Source organism: Oncorhynchus mykiss, chromosome 4, assembly GCF_057628025.1.
Source record: "Oncorhynchus mykiss isolate SJ-2025 chromosome 4, ASM5762802v1, whole genome shotgun sequence".
Taxonomy (NCBI): Eukaryota; Metazoa; Chordata; class Actinopteri; order Salmoniformes; family Salmonidae; genus Oncorhynchus; species Oncorhynchus mykiss.
The window spans coordinates 76,859,856-76,879,158 of NC_143025.1; the positions used below are offsets into that span (position 1 = coordinate 76,859,856).

The 19,303-nt window shown below is 41.8% G+C and overlaps 1 protein-coding gene across 1 annotated transcript in view; it reads left to right on the forward strand.

Annotated features, from left to right (window-relative positions):
* Window positions 1–18,706, forward strand: part of LOC118964415 (opsin-5-like) — a 63,567-nt gene extending 44,861 nt beyond the window's left edge. Inside the window, exons 3-4 of the mRNA XM_036975467.2 lie at window positions 6,422–6,747; window positions 18,070–18,706. Of these exons, the coding sequence (XP_036831362.1) occupies window positions 6,422–6,747; window positions 18,070–18,468 (725 nt within the window). The 3' untranslated portion in view covers window positions 18,469–18,706. The remainder of the gene's footprint in view (window positions 1–6,421; window positions 6,748–18,069) is intronic.
* The last annotated feature ends 597 nt before the right edge of the window (window positions 18,707–19,303 follow it).

Here is a 19,303-nt window from a genome sequence, read left to right on the forward strand (position 1 = left end):
TTAGGATCTTGAATACAAGACATGCATCGGTGTATTGCACAAGATTTTCCCAACTCAGGAGCTCATGCTTTCTGAGAATGTAACAGTGATGATGGCTATTGGGCTTCCTATCAAGCACTTTGAGAGCCTGTTTGTAGACAGACTGAATAGGTCTTAATGTTGTACAGCAAGCTTGGGCCCAACTAGTCAAGCAGTATGTTAAGGGGGGAGTATCATAGATTTGAAGTACAGTTTTGCTACCTCTGTAGTCAAACAATTTTGTATAAATCGGAAATTAGCTAGGTTGAATTTGGTTATTTGAATTACATTTTTCACATGCTTTTTAAAAGAGGGGTTGGAATCAAGTATGATGCCAAGGTACTTAATGTTGTAACTACCCATCCCGGGTTCGGGAGCGACAGAAACATGGCAAACGCTGTTTATAATCAATCCTCAAGGTGTTTTTCAAATATATATTCGATAATATATCCACCGGGACAATTGTCTTTTCAGTAGGACCGAGAGGAAAAATGGCTACCTCTGTATTTTACGCAAGAATCACTCTGAGAGCCATCAGGTGACCACTTACGCAATGTAGTCGCTTACGCTCATTCTTCAACATAAAGGCGTGAAATTACATCAAAATGCTGTAGACACCTTGGGGAATACATAGAAAAAGGAATCTGGTTCTGTTATAGTGGTTCTGTTATACTCACAGACAATATTTTTACAGTTTTGGAAACTTTAGAGTGTTTTCTATCCTAAGCTGTCAATTATATGCATATTCTAGCATCTTGTCCTGACAAAATAGCCCGTTTACTTTGGGAACGTTATTTTTCCAAAAATGAAAATACTGCCCCCTAGTTACAAGAAGTTAAAATCAGATACCACCTGGAGTTTCTCCCCTGATACATAGACATCTGGTTCAGTAGCATCTGTATCCCTATTTGTGAAGAACATGCAAACAGTTTTTTTCACATTGAGATGCAAACACGAGTCACTGAGCCACTTTGTAACCTGGACCATTAGAGTAGTGAGTTCTTGTGCAGCTTGTTGTTTGCTCTTTCCATGCACATATATCACTGTATCATCTGCATACATTTGAACGTCAGACCCAGTACAGACAGAAGGCAGATCATTAATGTACAGGCTGAACAGGAGGGGCCCCAGTATTGACCCTTGGGGCACGCCCACGTCATAGCTAAGAGTGGGCGACAGCTCATTGCTCACTCTGACACACTGAGTTCTGCCTTCAAGGTATGATTTCATCCATCTCAAGGCATCAGGGGAAAAGTTGAACTTGGACAATTTTGTGATGAGAATCTCATGGTTAACAGTATCAAAAGCCTTCCTTCAGTCCAGAAACACAGCCCCAACAACGCCCCCTTTGTCTATCTTGGACTTCACATTTTACAGAAGAAAGCAGTTGGCCGTTTCTGTGGAGTGTTTCGCTCTGAAGCCAAACTGCATGGAGTGTAATGTGAAGGGGTTGTTGTTGAGGTAGGCAATCAGTTGTTCTGCCACACATTTCAACAACCTTTGACACCACAGGTAGTATACTAATGGGCCTGTAGTTACTCACGTCAGCAGGGTCGCCTGATTTAAAGATGGCCGTTATTATGGCCGACTTCCATACCCTTGGAAACACCCCGAGACCAATAGATGTGTTGGTGACCTTAGTAATGGGGCCAATGAGTGACTCTTTGTAGTTTTTAAGAAAAGTAGAGTCCAGCCCAAACACATATTTGCCTTTAGAGTTCTTTAGTGAGCTAATCACCTTGTTAACCTTTGACTCAGAAACCTCCCTTATGATGAAGACAGTTTGAGCATCATTTACTAGCACTGAGCCCAAGAAACCAATGGAGGGGTTCTGTGTCAGTACCCTGACAGAGTCAATAAAGTAGGAATTGAAGGCTATTGCTATTTCGACTGCATCCTGTGTTAGATTGTTGTTCACCATGATTTCTAGTCTTTTTGCAGTGTTACTATGGTCTTTCCCTGTTAACTTTTTTAGATTCTCCCAGATCAATTTAGAATTTCCCTTTGCTTCATCAATTATGTTAATAAAAAAGTTTGCCTTGGCCTGTCTGATTTCTTTCATCACCTTATTTCTCAACATGGTAAACCTACGTCTGTCATGCTCTAATTTGGATCTTAGGGCTATTTTTAGAGCATAAACTCATTCTTTCATCAATTTCCAGATTTCTCCATTTAGCCAAGGAAGAGTGCTCTTTTGGCCAGGTTTGGATTTGATTTTCCTTAGGAAACCATTGATTGTAGTCTGGATTGTGGATAGAAAAACTTGACTATCAGCCTTCACGTCTGTATAGGACAAGAGATCATTCCAGTTAATTACCTTAATTGCGTTTTCAAAATAGCTTAATTCACTCTTAGGTATTCTCAGTTGATCCGGCTTTCTAACAGTAGAGAGGTTAAACCTGGGTATTTTGTGAAATTACATTAGTGCAACATTGGAGGGTTTGTTTTTTACTTCCCAGGTGTTGTTGTAAAAATGTTGGGAAAAAGTGGAAAAGTATTCCCTGGAGAGTCCTGGGATCCCGGTTACACATGTTAAACCCTATCGGCTACTGTAGTATATGGCTGTCAAGGCTGTTGGGACGCATGGAGAATCACCAGGAAATGTTTGACATTCCCAGTTCTGGACACCCATTTGTCTGTGTCCCGCATACCGAGGAAGAAGGCTATTCATTTGAAACGTTTGTGCATACAGTATGTATTTGCATGACATGAACGGTTTATGAATGATAATCCCCTGTTGCAGATAAAATACTGTATAAGAAGAAAAAAAACTGGAAATAAATGTACTTCTTAAGGCTCTGTACTGTTTTATACCGGTTTCATATCGTCACCATCTACACACAGCAGGAGGGATGAACACCCATACAATTACAATAATAAGTGATTCTACTTCTATTGTAAAACCCAGCGTTTAACCAGCAGATGAGGTGAGGTTGTGATTAAATCATGGCAGCACGCCTGAAGGTTGTCAGTTGTGTATCAATGGTAGATACATCCGATCTGGCTGATCTTTGCCAGAACACATTAAATATTGAAAAGGCATACTTTATACAACATATTCTCACAGAGGTGTACACACACACACGTGCACACCCACATAAAAAGCTTCTCATGCGCACACACACAGACGTGTACATTCACCATATAAAAACAAGTTGAATGACAGCTACCAATGGACCCTACCCTTCAAACAGAAGGGTTTATGTGCACGTAACTGTTTCATGCCTGTATACATACACAAAGACCAGTTAGTGAAAAAAATATCAGAATTGGGCTGACTGTCTAAAACCAGCCTAACAGTTGCTCTGCCAATTAGGCTACATAACATGAGATCTTCACAGGCACATTTTCTACATCTTTAGATAGATCAGCCATCACATTATTCATTTGTTTATTCATTAATGTATTAATTCTATTCACCATCACATCTATCTCACTATCTAATGTGCTGATTACAGTTCCAAACTGTTGGCTCAGAAATAGGTTTCCGATTCTAATTCTGTGGTAGGGGGTTGTTTCCAAACGCAGCCATGGTGGGCCGGATGGCAGCCGAGCTAGCCACTGGCATCTTGTCAAAACCAATTCATCATCAGTGCTTCTGATGAACATTGTAAAAAGTGGGATGGCACTGTTGTTCATCTGAAGTGCTTTTTCTGATTGGCATGATCCAAAATTATGCTTTGGTTTGTTCAACGTATTCTATAAAATTTGCTTGAAGTCAAATAACGAATTTGTCAGATCAACGTGATTTTTTTTTTTTGAACGAAAGCTTTTAAATTCCTTTTAACACCTCATGCACATTTGCTTTGTATAGTGGTGTTTGCAATTTTGTGACTGCAGCCTAACAGAAGAGTTGGAGGAGTGGCCTATTGGGGGCTTGGATTTCAGTTTGTTATTTTTGGCCACCCGTGATAGTGAATGTCATTCCAGGTTATGTGTTTTGTTTTTTGTTTTATTTTATGATTATATGTTTACTGCCAGCACTGAATTTTTTATTATCGAAAAGTATTCAGACCCCTTCCCTTTTTCCAAATTTTCTTACGGTACAGCCTTATTCTAAAATGGATTAATCCTCATCAATCTATCTAAAATACCCCATAATGACATATAAGAGTTTTTTTTTTTTTTTTTTTGCAAATGTATTAAAAAAATAAAAACAGAAATGCCTTATTTACACAAGTATTCAGACCCTTTACTATGAGACTGGAAGAAGTTTGGAACCACCAAGACACTTCATAGAGCTGGCCGCCCGGCCAAAATGAGCAATTGGGGAGAAGGGCCTTGGTCAGGGAGGTGACCAAGAACCTGATAGTCACTCTGACAGAGCTCTAGAGTTCCTCTGTGGAGATGGGATAACCTGTGTTATTTCTGTTTTTTATTTGTAATAAATTTGCAAACATTTCTAAAAAACAGATTTTTCTTTGTCATTATGGGGTATTGTGTGTAGACAATTTAAACAATTTAATACATTTTACAATAAAGCTGTAACGTAACAAAAGGTGGAAAAGGTGGTCTGAATACTTTACAAATGCACTGTATCAGCATAAGTACAAAAATGAGTACTCAAAAAAATGAGTACTCAAAAATGAGTCTGGAAAGCTCTATTGATGAGATCGTCACCATTTGGTTACAATATTGTAACCAGTTCATTTGAAAGTCTTATGTAAAGTAAATGTTTGGAGTCAATATTTCATCTTATGGAGCCAACTTAATATTTTTTATTTATTTTACCTTTATTTAACTAGGCAAATCGGTTAAGAACACATTCTTATTTTCAATGACGGCCTAGGAACAGTGGGTTAACTGCCTGTTCAGGGGCAGAACGACAGATTTGTACCTTGTCAGCTCAGGGGTTTAAACTTGCATCCTTCCGGTTACTAGTCCAACACTCTAACCACTAGGCTACCCTGCCGCCCCAATATCTTGATTAACAGGAAATGTATTTAATTGCTTGTAACCCAAATAAATACATTTGGATAGGATAAATCCAAAGTGAAAAATCAACTAACATGAAAAAATGTTTTGAATATTCAGTATATTATTTTTGTATTTATGCTATTCATTTAGGTTTAACCAAACTGGAAAAGTAAATTAAGTGTTGAAAGAATAATAATCAAATATAACTGTTGGCATTTAATCATAAAATATACTGTGTGATTCAATGCCAGCTGTTATATTTGATTACTAACAAACATATTTTAATTGAAAAAAACTACATTGTTGTATTTGGTTTCGACAAATGTGTTGTTGTTTTTTTTTGGGGGGGGGGGGAGTATTTGATGCAAAGAGTATTTTTGTTGCTGTGTGTTAATCTATTCTCAGGATGTTTAGTACAGTGTGCATCCTTATGGAGCTTTACTCTAATGAAGTGAGGGAATAGCCAGAGGTTATCTGCTAACCCCTGGACACATAGCCCAAAGAAACTCAACCTTAAAGGAAAAATCGACCCAAAACTACAAACTCCTATTGTGTACAGTATTAAATAACACTAATATGTGAGAACAATAATTTGTGGTTAACAAAGTTTTCATTTTGTTGTTAATAATAAGATTGGTAGCAAGATTAGGAATTCATTGTGGAAATCTGTTGCAGCTCAAATCGATTTCAAAACCCACAGTGCAATGTTCTCTCTATTGGCTGGTTGGCTAGCTAGCTAGCAAATGTACCTACATACAATAATACCAAAGTTAATATCGGCATATAGCTAGTTAGTTGTAAAATCACCAAAACACACTGCGCTATCAATTTAGTAGTCTACAATCTCACCATGTTCAACCTGCAGATTGATGTGTTTTGCAGTGGAGTCTGACATTCGCAACGGCACCTTGCAATGCAACCTGGATTGTAGAGGCAGACAAATAGAAGAAATGTGGTAGACCCTCTGTTAAATTACACATTTCTTGAGGTAGGAATATCGCAAAAATATGATCAATGGCTCATTTGAGAGAAGACATCCTCCCGCGTTATGACATCGGCCGGTATTAAAATCTGACATGTATGATAGACATTAGTGTAGAGTGTAGTGAGAGCGGCTTTATCGCAATGCTACATCCTACCAGTCAATTTTCTGCATGCTTGAATGGCAATACCTCAGATACACATGCAAACATGACATGACCCAGGGAATTGAAAGAACATCACTCTGAGTTTAACAAAAACAATATAGCATTCAAAATGGGTGAATCTTTCCTTTAAGGATAAGGGAGCCTATCGTTACAGGGCTATAGCTTTCCTCACCTGTACACTCCTCTCCACCTCTAGTACAGGTAGTAAGTTCCAGCATGACACTGTCATGACGGTGATCAATGTTATCTGGCTCGGGTTAAAATTAGGTTTTGTCTAGGATTAGGCTCGGAGTAAGGGTTAGGGCTAGTGTTAGGCTTATACTCTACCTCTCCACCAGGCAACAAGTTCCAGCGTCGGACCATCACCATGGTGATCAGTTTGATCTGGCTGTACTCTGGGCTGTGGGCTGTGTTTCCTCTCTTGGGCTGGGGCGGCTACGGACCGGAGCCCTTCGGAGTGGCCTGCTCCGTGGACTGGGCAAGCTACCAAGACTCCCTGAACCACTCTACCTTCATCATGTCTCTGTCTATCTTCTGTACCTTCATCCCCTGCCTCGTCATCCTCTTCTCCTATTCCGGCATAGCCTGGAAACTCCACAAGGCATACCAGTCCATCCAGAATGGAAACTTCAACTACGGACACATCGAGAGGAAAGTCACTCTGGTGAGTATGCAAGGTTTATCTGTTGACTGTTTATTAACCATTTACCGATGTTTCTTTAGAGCTGGAATCAGCATTTGTTTTTGTTTTGTTGATAAAACGGAGGAGAGGAGCGTTTGGCAGCGTGGTAATAAAAATGTGAAAAATATTTGCTAAATAAATAAGGAAATAGTAACACAATAAAATAATAATGAGGCTATATACAAGGATTTGCGGTACCAAGTCAATGTGCAGTGGCACGAGGTAGTTGAGGTATTGAGGTAATACAGTATGTACAGGGAGGTACGGGTAAAAGAGACTAGGCAATCAGGATATATAATAAACAGAGTAGCAGCAGCATATAGGGAGAGTGTGAAAGTTTGGGTGTGTGTGTGTGTGTGTGTGTGTGTGTGTGTGTGTGTGTGTGTGTGTGTGTGTGTGGTACAGTGCATTTGGAAAGTACTTAAACCTCAACTTTTTCTTCATTAAGGTTAAGTTACAGCCTTATTCTAAATTGGATTAAAAAAAGAAAATCCTCAGCAATCTACACACAATACCACATAATGTCCTGCCATCCAGGACCTCTATACCAGGCGGTGTCAGAGGAAGGCCCTAAAAATGGTCAGAGACTCCAGCCACACTTGTCATAGACTGTTCTCTCTGGTGCTGCATGGCAAGCGGTACCGGAGCGCCAAGTATCGGTCCAAGAGGCTTCTGACCAGCTTCTACCCCCAAGCTTTAAGACTCCTGAAAATCTAATCAAATTACTATTTGCATCTAACCCAGACTATTTGCATTGCCACCACCCGCCCCCTATTCTACACTGCTGCTACTCTCTGTGATTATCTATGCATAGTCACTTTAATAACTCTACCTACATGTACATATTACCTCAATTACCTCGACTAACCGGTACCCCCACACATGGACTCTGTACCGGTACCCCCTGTATATGGCCTCGCTATTGTTATTTTATTGCTGCTCTTTAATTATTTATTTTTATTTCTTACCTTTTTTATGTATTTTCTTAAAACTGCATTGTTGGTTAAGGGCTTGTAATTAAGCATTTCACTGTAAAGTCTACACCTGTTGTATTCGGCACATGTGACAATTTGATTTGATTTGATTTGAAATCAAGATTGAACTCTTTGGCCTGAATGCCAAGCGTCACGTCTAGAGGAAACCTGGCACCATCCCTATGGTGACGCATGGTGGTGGGAGCATCATGCTGTGGGGATGTTTTTCAGCGGCAGGGACTGCGAGACTAGCCAGAATCGAGGGAAAGATGAACGGAGCAAAGTACAGAGAGAGCCTAGATGAAAACCTGCTTCAGAGTGCTCAGGACCTCAGACTGGGGCAAAAGTTCACCTTCCAACAGAACAATGACCCTAAGCTCACAGCCAAGCCAATGCAGGAGTGGCTTCGGGACAAGTCTCTGAAGGTCCTTGAGTGGCCCAGCCAGAGTCCAGACTTGAACCCAAATCAAATCAAATCACATTTTATTGGTCACATACACATGGTTAGCAGATGCTAATGCGAGAATTGTAAAATGCTTGTGCTTCAAGTTCTGACAGTGCAGTAATGTCTAACAAGTAATCTAACAATTCCCCAACAACTACCTAATACACAAATCTAAAGGGGTGAATGAGAATATGTACATATAAGTATATGGATGAGTGATGCCCGAGATGCATAGGCAAGGTGCAATAGATGGTGTAAAATACAGTATATACATGTGATATGAGTAATTTAAGATATGTAAACATGATTAAAGAGGCATTATTTAAATTGGCATTGTTTAAAGTGACTAGTGATCCATTTATTAAAGTGGCCAGTGATTGGGTCTCAATGTAGGCAGCAGCCTCTCTGAGTTAGTGATTGCTGTTTAGTAGTCTGATGGCATTGAGATAGAAGTTGTTTTTCAGTCTATTGGTCCCAGCTTTGATGCATCTGTACTGACCTCGCCTTCTGGAGGATAGTGGTGTAAACAGGCAGTGGCTCAAGTGGTTGAGGTCCTTGATTAACTTTTTGGCCTTGCTGTGACATCTGGTGCTGTAGGTGTCATGGAGGGCAGGTAGCTTGCCCCTGGTGATGCGTTGTGCAGATCGCACTACCCCTGGAGAGTCTAGCGGTTGAGGGCGGTGCAGTTGCCCTACCAGGCTGTGTTACAGCCTGACAGGATGCTCTTGATTGGTCACTTGTAAAAGTTTTTCTGAGTTTTGGGTGACAAGCCAAATTTCTTCAGCCTCATGAGATTGAAGAGGTGCTGTTGCGCCTTCTTCACCACACTGTCTGCGTGGGTGGACCATTTCAGTTTGTCTGTGATGTGTACGCTGAGGATCTTAAAACTTTCCACCTTCTCCACTGCTGTCCCTTCAATGTGGATGGGGGGTGCTCCCTCGACTGTTTCCTGAAGGCCCTCACCTCCTCCCTGTTGGCTGTCTCGTCATTGTTGGTAATCAAGCCCACTACTATCTGCCAGATACCAAGCACGCTAAGTGGTTAGCCCTTGTGGCTAGGGCCGCACTTCTATTTTTCTCGGTTTTAGGACCACCAATTACCAGAGTGTTCTACTACCGGCGTCTCTCATTTCACGAAGTGAATAGCGGGCTCGTCCTGTTATCATTACTATCATGCCTCTGAAAAAAAACAAGGATCACATCTCTGCTGGGCAGGTATGTGAACTCTTGGAGAAGCAGAACGTTTTATATAAGGAAATTATCCTTCAGCAGGAAAAGCTTCATACAAATGATCATGGAGTCTACCAACAAACGGCTGGACGACCTGACTAAAGATGTACAAGACATTAAAATAAGCCTACAGTTCACACAGAAGGATGTGGATGTATTGAAGACCACACAGGATACGCTTTCCAGAAACTGTTCCTCGATGCAGAATGAAATCACCACAGTCAGGGAGGGCCTCCAGAACATGTCTGGGAAGGCTGATTACCTGGATGGACAATCGGGGAGAAATAATATTGTAGTATATGGTATCCAGGAGAGGACAAAATAGCTGTTTTCTGAGGAGCTACAATTGGATCAACAGGTTGAGCTGGAACATGCTCACCAGTCTGGGAAACCAGGGGGCACTGGTGGTGCCAATGGTGGTGCCAATGGAACCAGACTCAGGCCAATTGTAGTGAAATTCCTCAGGTTCAAGGATAAGCTTACAGTCCTTGAAAAAGCCAATGGCCTTAAAGGGGCCTTCATCTTCATCAATGAGGATTTCTCAGATGCAGTCTCTCAAAGAAGAAAGGAACTAATATTAGCTATGAAGGCTGCAAGAGAACAAGGTGACATAGCATATCTGAGGTATGACAAACTAATTGTTCACTTTCCCTTCCAAGGAGTTAGGAGGAGCGATAGACACAAGTAATTCCAGCCCCCTCCCCAGTCCCCCCCCCCCCACACACACACACACACACACACACACACACACACACACACACACACACACACACGCACACGCACACGCACACACACACACACACACACACACACACACACACACACTGACTGAGTATCTCTCTCTCAGATTCCAACTGCTGATTCATGTTTGAACATATAAATACTGTAAATCTACCAAAGAAATGTCTGTTAATTGCTCACTTCAATATATGCAGTTTAAGGAACACAATTCATGAAATATGCTGTGTAGTGCAGTCAAACAATATTCATGTATTGGCAATATCAGAGACCCACTCTGACTCTTCTATTGAGGATGCTGAGATCTCTATACATGGATACAATGTGTTCAGGAGGGACAGAAATAGAAATGGGGGTGGAGTTGCAGTTTACATCCAAAGTCATATTCCAGCAAAACAACTTAATGTTGACTGGATTAGAGGCGCTATGGGTGCTTTGACCACATTTGAAACCTATACTAGTTGGTTGCTGCTATAGGCCACCTAGTGCTGATGTGAAATATCTTGATGGAATTTGCGAAATGTTGGATAAGGTATCTGATGAAATAGGGAAATATATTTGTTGGGAGATATGAAAATAGATTTTTGTAACATAAACTGTCCAATGAGAAAGAAACCTATTTCTGTTGTCAACGTATGTAACCTGACCCAAGTTGTGACATTACCAACCAGAACGTTCACTAATAGGTCCGGTATTACATCATCAGCTTTTATCGATCACACTGTTACTAACATGGCTGAACTTTGTTCTAAAGCTGTATCAGTGGCAGTAGGTTTCAGTGATCATAACTTTGTTTCACTCACTAGGAAAACTAAAATACCAAAGGCTGGCCCTAAAGTAATCTATCGAAGGTCCTACAGGGGGTTCAATCAGGACTCACTCACTAGGAAAACTAAAATACCAAAGGCTGGCCCTAAAGTAATCTATCGAAGGTCCTACAGAGGGTTCAATCAGGACTCACTCACTAGGAAAACTAAAATACCAAAGGCTGGCCCTAAAGTAATCTATCGAAGGTCCTACAGGGGGTTCAATCAGGACTCACTCACTAGGAAAACTAAAGTACCAAAGGCTGGCCCTAAAGTAATCTATCGAAGGTCCTACAGAGGGTTCAATCAGGACTCACTCACTAGGTAAACTAAAGTACCAAAGGCTGGCCCTAAAGTAATCTATCGAAGGTCCTACAGAGGGTTCAATCAGGACTCGTTCGTGGATGAGATTAAGAATGTGCAATGGTTAGAAGTGTGTAGTAAAGGTGATCCTGAAATGTCACTAAGTTTGTTTATGAAATGATTTATGAGCATAGCTGATAAGCATGCCCCTTTGAGAAAACGCAATGTGAGGTCAAACGGTGCCCCATGGATTGATGATGAGCTGAGAAATGTAATGATTCAACGTTATGATGCCAAAAAAGTAGCAGATAAATCTGGCACTTTGTTTGGTAAGCAAAATGATTGTAAATGAATACATCTTGAGACCAAGCTAAACAAAGAAAAGAAGAAGTGATTCTATCAGCACAAAACTGATGAAGCAAAGGGTGATAGGAAAAAGCTGTGGAGAACGTTGAACACTACTATGGGTAGGAATTTGAACATGTCCGCCTTTTTTGTTGAATCGGATGGCATTTTTATTACAAAACCACAATACATCACAAGCTACTTTAATGAATACTTTACAGGCAAAGTGGACAAATTGAGGAATGCTATGATTCTAACTGATGGCTCCATGTCATATACACTAAAATATTGTATCATGAAGGAAATGCAAAGCATGTTTGAATTTCACCAAGTAGAAAGGGAAGAGGTAGAAAGGATGCTATTGTCTCTTTTGGATAACAAGTCCCCTGGTATAAATCGTCTTGACGCCAAATTGCTTACAGTTAATGCTAACCAAATATCTACCCTAATCTCTCATAGTTTTAATAAGTTTGATGTATGTGGTGTGCCCAGAAGTCTGGAAAGAGTCCAAGGTTATTCCATTACCTAAGGATAAAAAACATTATTTCACTGGTCCTTATAGTCATCCTATAAGCTTGCTGACTGTGTTAAGTAAATTATTGGAAAAATTGTGTCTGTACAAATCAAGGATTATTTCTCATGTAAAGGTCTGATAACAGGTTTCCAGCATGCGTACAAAGAAGGGCATTCTACAAGATGATTGGTTAAAGAGTATGGACGACAGGAAGTTAGTTAGTACAGTGTTGCTAGATTTCAGTGCTGCTTTTGATGCATTTGATCATGAACTCTTACTAGGTAAACTCAAATGTTATGGTTTTAAATCTGCAGCTCTATCCTGGATGGAAAGCTATCTATCCAGGAGAAGGCAAAAAGTGTTCTTTAATGGTAGCTTTTCAAACAGTAAAGATATACACTGTGGTGTTCCTCGAGGAAGTTGCCTAGGCCCACGACTCTAGTCTATCTTTACTAATGATTTACCTTCAGTAATGAACAAAGCAAGAGTGGTCATGTATGCTGATGATTCTACAAAGTATAGCGCAGCATCAGAATGTACTGAGCAGTGAACTAATAAAGGTGTCTGAGTGGGTTGATATGAACAAATTGGTGTTGAGCATTTCTAAAACTAAATGTATTGTATTTGGTTGAAGATATATGCTTGCTGAAGATCCCCAATTGAATTTGTCAATGAATAGAACGCATGTAGAGCAAGTGAAAAAAACGAAACTACTAGGCATCATGTTGGACTCAGCTTTATCATGGTCAGAACACATAGATAATAGTGTTATTGAGATGGGTAAGGGAATTGCTGTTACAAGAAAGTGTTCAGAGTATGTAACATCTAGCACACTGAATCAGGTGATTCCATCCTTGGTCCTATCACACTTCGAGTACTGTCTGGTTATATGGTCAATCCCTGGTCCTATCACACTTAGAGTACTGTCCAGTTATATGGTCAATCCCTGGTCCTATCACACTTAGAGTACTGTCCAGTTATATGGTCAATCCCTGGTCCTATCACACTTAGAGTACTGTCTGGTTATATGGTCAATCCCTGGTCCTATCACACTTAGAGTACTGTCTGGTTATATGCTCATCTGCAGCAAAGAAAGATATAAAAAAAGCTCAGAACAGGGCTGGTAGATTATCTGTTCATTGCTCTAACCGTATGAATATTATCCAAATGCACCAGAATCTCTCATGGCTTCACGTTAAAAACAAATTACTATCCAGTCTTCTGATTTTCTTTAGGAATGTTATATTTAAAAAAAAAAAAAACACAGTATTTTTCAGTCCAGTTAGTACATACTAGCAACACGCATAACCAACAAACCAGACAGGCAAATTCAGGGCAGCTAAGACAACCCAAGCCAAGGACAAATCGCCTTAAATCTACAGTTTTATATAGAGCCATAGCTGAATGGAACTCTTTACAAATCCATATTTCTCAGGCAAAAAGTAAATCCACCTAAATCCATAAAAGAACACCTAATGCGATAGACCATATGACTGGACAGGAAATAGAAAGCATCAACTGAATGTTTAATGTGTTTCCTGCCAGGTATTTTAATTATCTGTATTGTCTACTTGTTGAATGTTTGTGAAGTCTTGATTGTGGTTGTATTTAATGTCTTGTTAATTGGTGTAGGACCCCAGGACGATTAGCTAGCATTACAGCGTTAGCTAATGGGGATCCTAATAAAAATTACAAAATGACAAATTACTACTGTTGTCGTCTGCAAACTTGATGATTGAGTTGTAGGCGTTTCATGGCCATGCAGTCGTGGCTGAACAGGGAGTACAGGAGGGGGCTGAGCACACACCCTGGTGGGGCCCCAGTGTTGAGGGTCACTGAAGTGGAGATGTTGTTTTCTACCTTCATCACCTGGGTGCGGCCCGTCAGAAAGTCCAGGACCCAATTGCAGAAGGCGGGGTTGAGTCCCAGGGCCTCCAGCTTGATGATGAGCTTGGAGGGTACTATGGTGTTGAATGCTGAGCTGTAGTTAATGAATAGCATTCTTACATAGGCATACCTTTTGTCCAGATGGGATAGGGCAGTGTGCAGTGTGATGGCAATTGCATCGTCTGTGGACCTGTTGGGTTGGTATACAAAGTGGGTCTAGGGTGGCCCGTAAGGTGGAGGTGATATGATCCTTGACTAGTCTCTCAAAGCACTTCATGATGACAGAAGTGAGTGCTACGGGGCGGAAGTCATTTAGTTCAGTTATCTTTGCCTTCTTGGGTACAGGAACAATGGTAGCCACCTTGAAGCATGGGACAACTGACTGGGATAGGGAGTGATTGAATATGTCCGTAAACACACTAGCCAGCTGGTCTGCGTATAATCTGAGGGCAAGGCTAGGGATGCCGCCTGGGCCTGCAGTCTTGCGAGGGTTAACACGTTATTATGTTTTGCTCACGTCAGCCACGGAGACGTGAGCAAAGTCCTTGTTAGCTGACCTCAATGGTCGCATTGTATTATCCTCAAAGCGGACAAAGAAGGTGTTTAGTTTGTTTGGAAGCGTGACGTTGGTGTCCATGACTTGGCTGTTTTTCATTTTTTAGTCCGTGATCTCCTGTAGACCCTGCCACATACGTCTCTTGTCTGAGCCGTTGAATTGCGACTCCACCTTGTCCTTGTACAGGCAATTTGCTTGTTTGATTGCCTTGCAGAGTTAATAACTACACTCTTTATATTCAGCCATATTCCCAGACCTCTCTCGATGGTTAAATGCGATGGTTTGCACTTTCAATTTTGCGCGAATGCCGCCATCCATCCACGGTTTCTGGTTAGAGTAGGTGTTAATAGTCACAGTGGGTACAATATCTCCAATGCACTTCTTTATAAACTCACTCACTGAGTCAGTGTATAAGTCGATGTTGTTCTATGAGGCTGACCAGAAACATATTCCAGTCGGCGTGATCAAAACAATCTTGAAACTTGGCTTCCGATTGGTCAGAACAGCATCCTGTTTGAGTTTCTGCCTATAAGACGTAGGAGCAAGATGGCGTCGTGGTCGGATTTGCCGAAGGGAGGGCGGGGGAGGGCTTTGTATGCATCTCGGAAGATAGAGTAGTGTATTACCCTTGGTTGTAGTACAATCAATATGCTGATAGAATTTAGGGAACCTTGTTCTCAAATTTGCTTTGTTAAAATCCCCAGCTACAATAAAGGCAGCCTCATGATATATGGTTTCCAGTTTACATAGAGTCCAGTAAAGTTTCTTGAGGGCTGTCTTGGTGTCTGCTTGAGGGGGAATGTACACAGCTGTGACTATAACTGACGAGAATTCTCTCTATAGGTAAAATGGTCTGCATTTGATTGTATGTAATTCTAGGTCGGGTGAGCAGAAGGACTTGAGTTACGGTATGTTGTTATGATTACACCATGAGTTGTTAATCATGAAGCATTCACCCCCGCCCATCCTTTTCCCAGAGAGGTGTTTATCTCTGTCAGCGCGATGCATGGAGAATCCCAGTGGTTGAACCGATTCTGACAACATATCCCGAGAGAGCCATGTTTCCGTGACAATCTCTGATGTATCTCCGGAAGCCAACCCTTGCTCGAATTTCGTCTACCTTGTTGTCAAGAGACTGGACATTGGCGAGTAGTATACTCGGGAGCGGTGGGCAATGTGCACGTCTACGGAGCCTGACCAGAAGGCCGCTCCGTCTGCCCCTACTGCGGCTGGTTTCCTCTCCGCTACAGTTCCATCCACTCTGACTCTAGTCTCCAGTTCCACGTCTCATCATCCTGCTACTCTGTCCTGGATTCCCCACTCTACTACTCCCTTGGATTCTCCTCCGGACCTGCTTACCCTGTCCCTCCAATCTCAGCCTCCTCACCTGGTTTCCTGCAACCCACCTGAGCTTCCCCTGGCCTGCACTCCATCTTCCCCCTGTGTTTCAATAAATACCTTGGTTACTTCATCCCAGTCTGCTTATGGGTTCCCCTCCGCATAACAGTTCTATCGCACATGCAGTGATGTCCAAACAGGCTGACCATCATATCTACAACAACAGATTGCACTGTTCAGTGAAGATAATGGCCTTGTTATTGTAAAACTGCCTCCCTCCTTACATTTTCTTTTAATTTTGCTAATTTAGCAGACACTCTTACCCAGAGGAACTTACAGTAGTGAGTGCATACATTTTCATACTGGTCCCCCGTGGGAATTGTACCCACAACCCTGACATTGCAAGCTCCATGCTCTACCAACTGAGCCACACAGGACCACTTCTGTTGCTCCTAGATGTCATTACCAAGCTACATGTGATTTGAGATGGGAATTGTTTCTGTCACCAATGCAAACAATGGCTTATCTCTAGGAAGTGTTTGTTTATGATAAATTGAACCTGTGACATCTGTAGATAGTTTATATTCAGGTCCATAGCTCACACAGTGCTACACAAGCCTCCAAGACAAACACTGTTGTGCAGAGCTGCTTCCAGTGTATAGAACTGTTTACTATTCTTATGGACATCAATGCTAGTTGTCACATTCGTTTGGACATTTACATCCCATTAAAACAAGGTTACTGTTGAAAAAAAACAACAACAAAAAACGTACAATTTCCCATTTAGACTTTTTGTCCCCCCAAAAGATAATGCTTTATAATAAAGCATTCCATGCATCTATATTCACATTTGCGTAGTGGTATACAGTTGAGCAGAGGCGTTTTTAGGATTTCACACATGGGGAAATGTTGTTAGCAAGGTCTGCAAAAAAATAAAAGTGCCTTTTACATCACATTCTACGTCATTGACATGATAGCAGACATTAGCGGAATATTTTCTAATACCACACAAATGACCAAAGTAAGGGGCTAATCTGACAGTGACAAACTGAAAGCTATAAAAACGACCTGGTCTTAAATACAAATAATAGCCCAGGCCATTAAAGAGACGCACCGATTGTACAATATTAGGAGAAATATATATACTGCATATTATACAGTAGGCTACTAAAACTTTCCAGTGGCAATGATTCACCCAATGATGAAGATCACTGATGATGGCTGGTGCGCTCGTGCCAATAGCTTATCTCAAGATAAGACACTTTGAAAAACAGTGCTGTCTGCTCAGAATCGTTCAAAAGTTGAGAAAAAAATGTTAGCTGCTACAGACAGATTAGTCTTCTCTTTTCAGCAGTAGGCATTTGCTATCCAAACGACATTTTTCTAGTGGTTGTATTTAGAAATCCATCCTTCTATGGATTATGTCTATGACCACAACGCAACAAGCTGTTCTATATTTGGCATTCCTGCTGCCCAAATAGCTTTTCCCTTGTTTGTTTGTTACGAGGAATGAATTATTAACAAAACAAGTCTAATAAATTGTCATCGTTTTGGAAGATAATAACCAGGTAAAACTCTGTTTTACACATATTCCTCTTCGGGTCTTTTAGACATTGGGCTCAAGCAAAGCTCATGAGTGACAGTGACTAAAGTGTGGAAGCCTTTTGTGGATATTTAAGAAATGCTTTAGTCCTGTCAAATCCGGCTTCCTCAGGCTTAAGATGTTTGACAAGGCTGTAAACATAGTCTATATAGATTAATGTCTTTCCTCTCCTTCCCTCTCCTTCCCCTCTCTTCTCCTCCTCCTCACCTCCTCCTCTCTTCTCCTCCTCCTCACCTCCTCCTCTCCTTCCCCTCTCTTCTCCTCCTCCTCACCTCCTCCTCTCCTTCCCCTCTCTTCGCCTCCTCACCTCCTCCTCTCCTCTCCTCCTCCTCACCTCCTCCTCTCCTTCCCCTCTCTTCTCCTCCTCCTCACCTCCTCCTCTCCTTCCCCTCTCCTCTCCTCCTCCTCTCCTCTCATCCTCTCCTCATCCTCTCCTCCTCCTCTCCTTCCCCTCTCCTCTCCTCCTCCTCTCCTCTCATCCTCTCTTCTTCCTCTCCTCCTCCTCGCTTCCTCCTCTCCTCTCCTCCTCTCCTCCCCCTCTCCTCCCCCTCTCCTCTCCTCCCCAGATGGCGGTGTTGATCAGCTCAGGGTTCATCGTGGCTTGGTCTCCCTACGTGGTGCTCAGCTTTTGGTATATGTTCCAGGGGAAGGCCAGTCTGGCCCCGCTGGTCTCCCTGCTGCCCTGCCTGTTCGCTAAGGGCTCCACGGCCTACAACCCTTTTATCTACTACATCTTCAGACGCTCCTTTAGACGCCAGCTCATCCAGCTCCGGGGGCTGATCTGCTGCTCTGCCCAGCCAGACACACCTTCGAGTGGGGAGACGGGAGAGGAGGGCAGACAGACTTTGAGGTCTGACCTACGACAGAGTCTCCCGGAAGAGAAGAGTGGAGCTCCTCTGGTAGGGGAGTTGGGAACTGCGGCGCTGGAGATACAGTCTGAGAATGAGTTGACAAGCTCCTGTTAATACTGTGTGTGTGTGTGTGTGTGTGTGTGCGTGTGTGCGTCTGTTACAGGGTTACAAATTGATGTGGTGTGAGTTGTTCAGCTGTGTTTCTTCACTGTCATTCTATATTGCACACACTAATAGATCAAACCCTGGTCCTCACCACATCGCTAGCAAAGGTAACACTTTACTTTAAGCCAACAGACATAATGCATTATGATGCAGTCATAAAGAATTGTAAAACGTATCATAAGCATGTCCTGGCTAAATACCAGCTGCAGAGACTGTTGGATGAAAGCTGCCTAGGCAAATCACATGTTATACTGTATTTATCATAATAAGGCATTATAAGGGCTCATACGTGTTTATAAAAAGTTATAAAGCATTGTGTTTGTGAAAGTTTGCTTGTAAAGTTCACTTATTGTTAAATGTTGTTGTGAGGTACTGTAGCATTGAACTTAACCTTACTTTGTTTTCAGAGTTTCTGTTGGATAGTGTAGCATTGTAGCTATTATGTGGTCATTTTGACCATCCCCATGCCTACAGTGTTCTGTGTGTCTGTCCCCACTCAGGAACCATCAGGATAATAGAGCAAATCTGGCACCCTATTCCCTACATCATCCACCATCTTTTATTCAGAGCCCTATGTAGCTAACATTACTATTACTACATTACTATGTAGCTAACATTACTCCTACACGACTCCACGACTTCAGGATTAGAGGGAATAGTGTGCCATTTTGGAGGCTGCTGGAAACTTCAGGAAGTGATTTCTATTCCCCGGTGATTCACATTCTGACCTTGTTTGTATGCCCGCTAATGACTGTAACAGTGATGCTACTCTGAGGAAATTAAA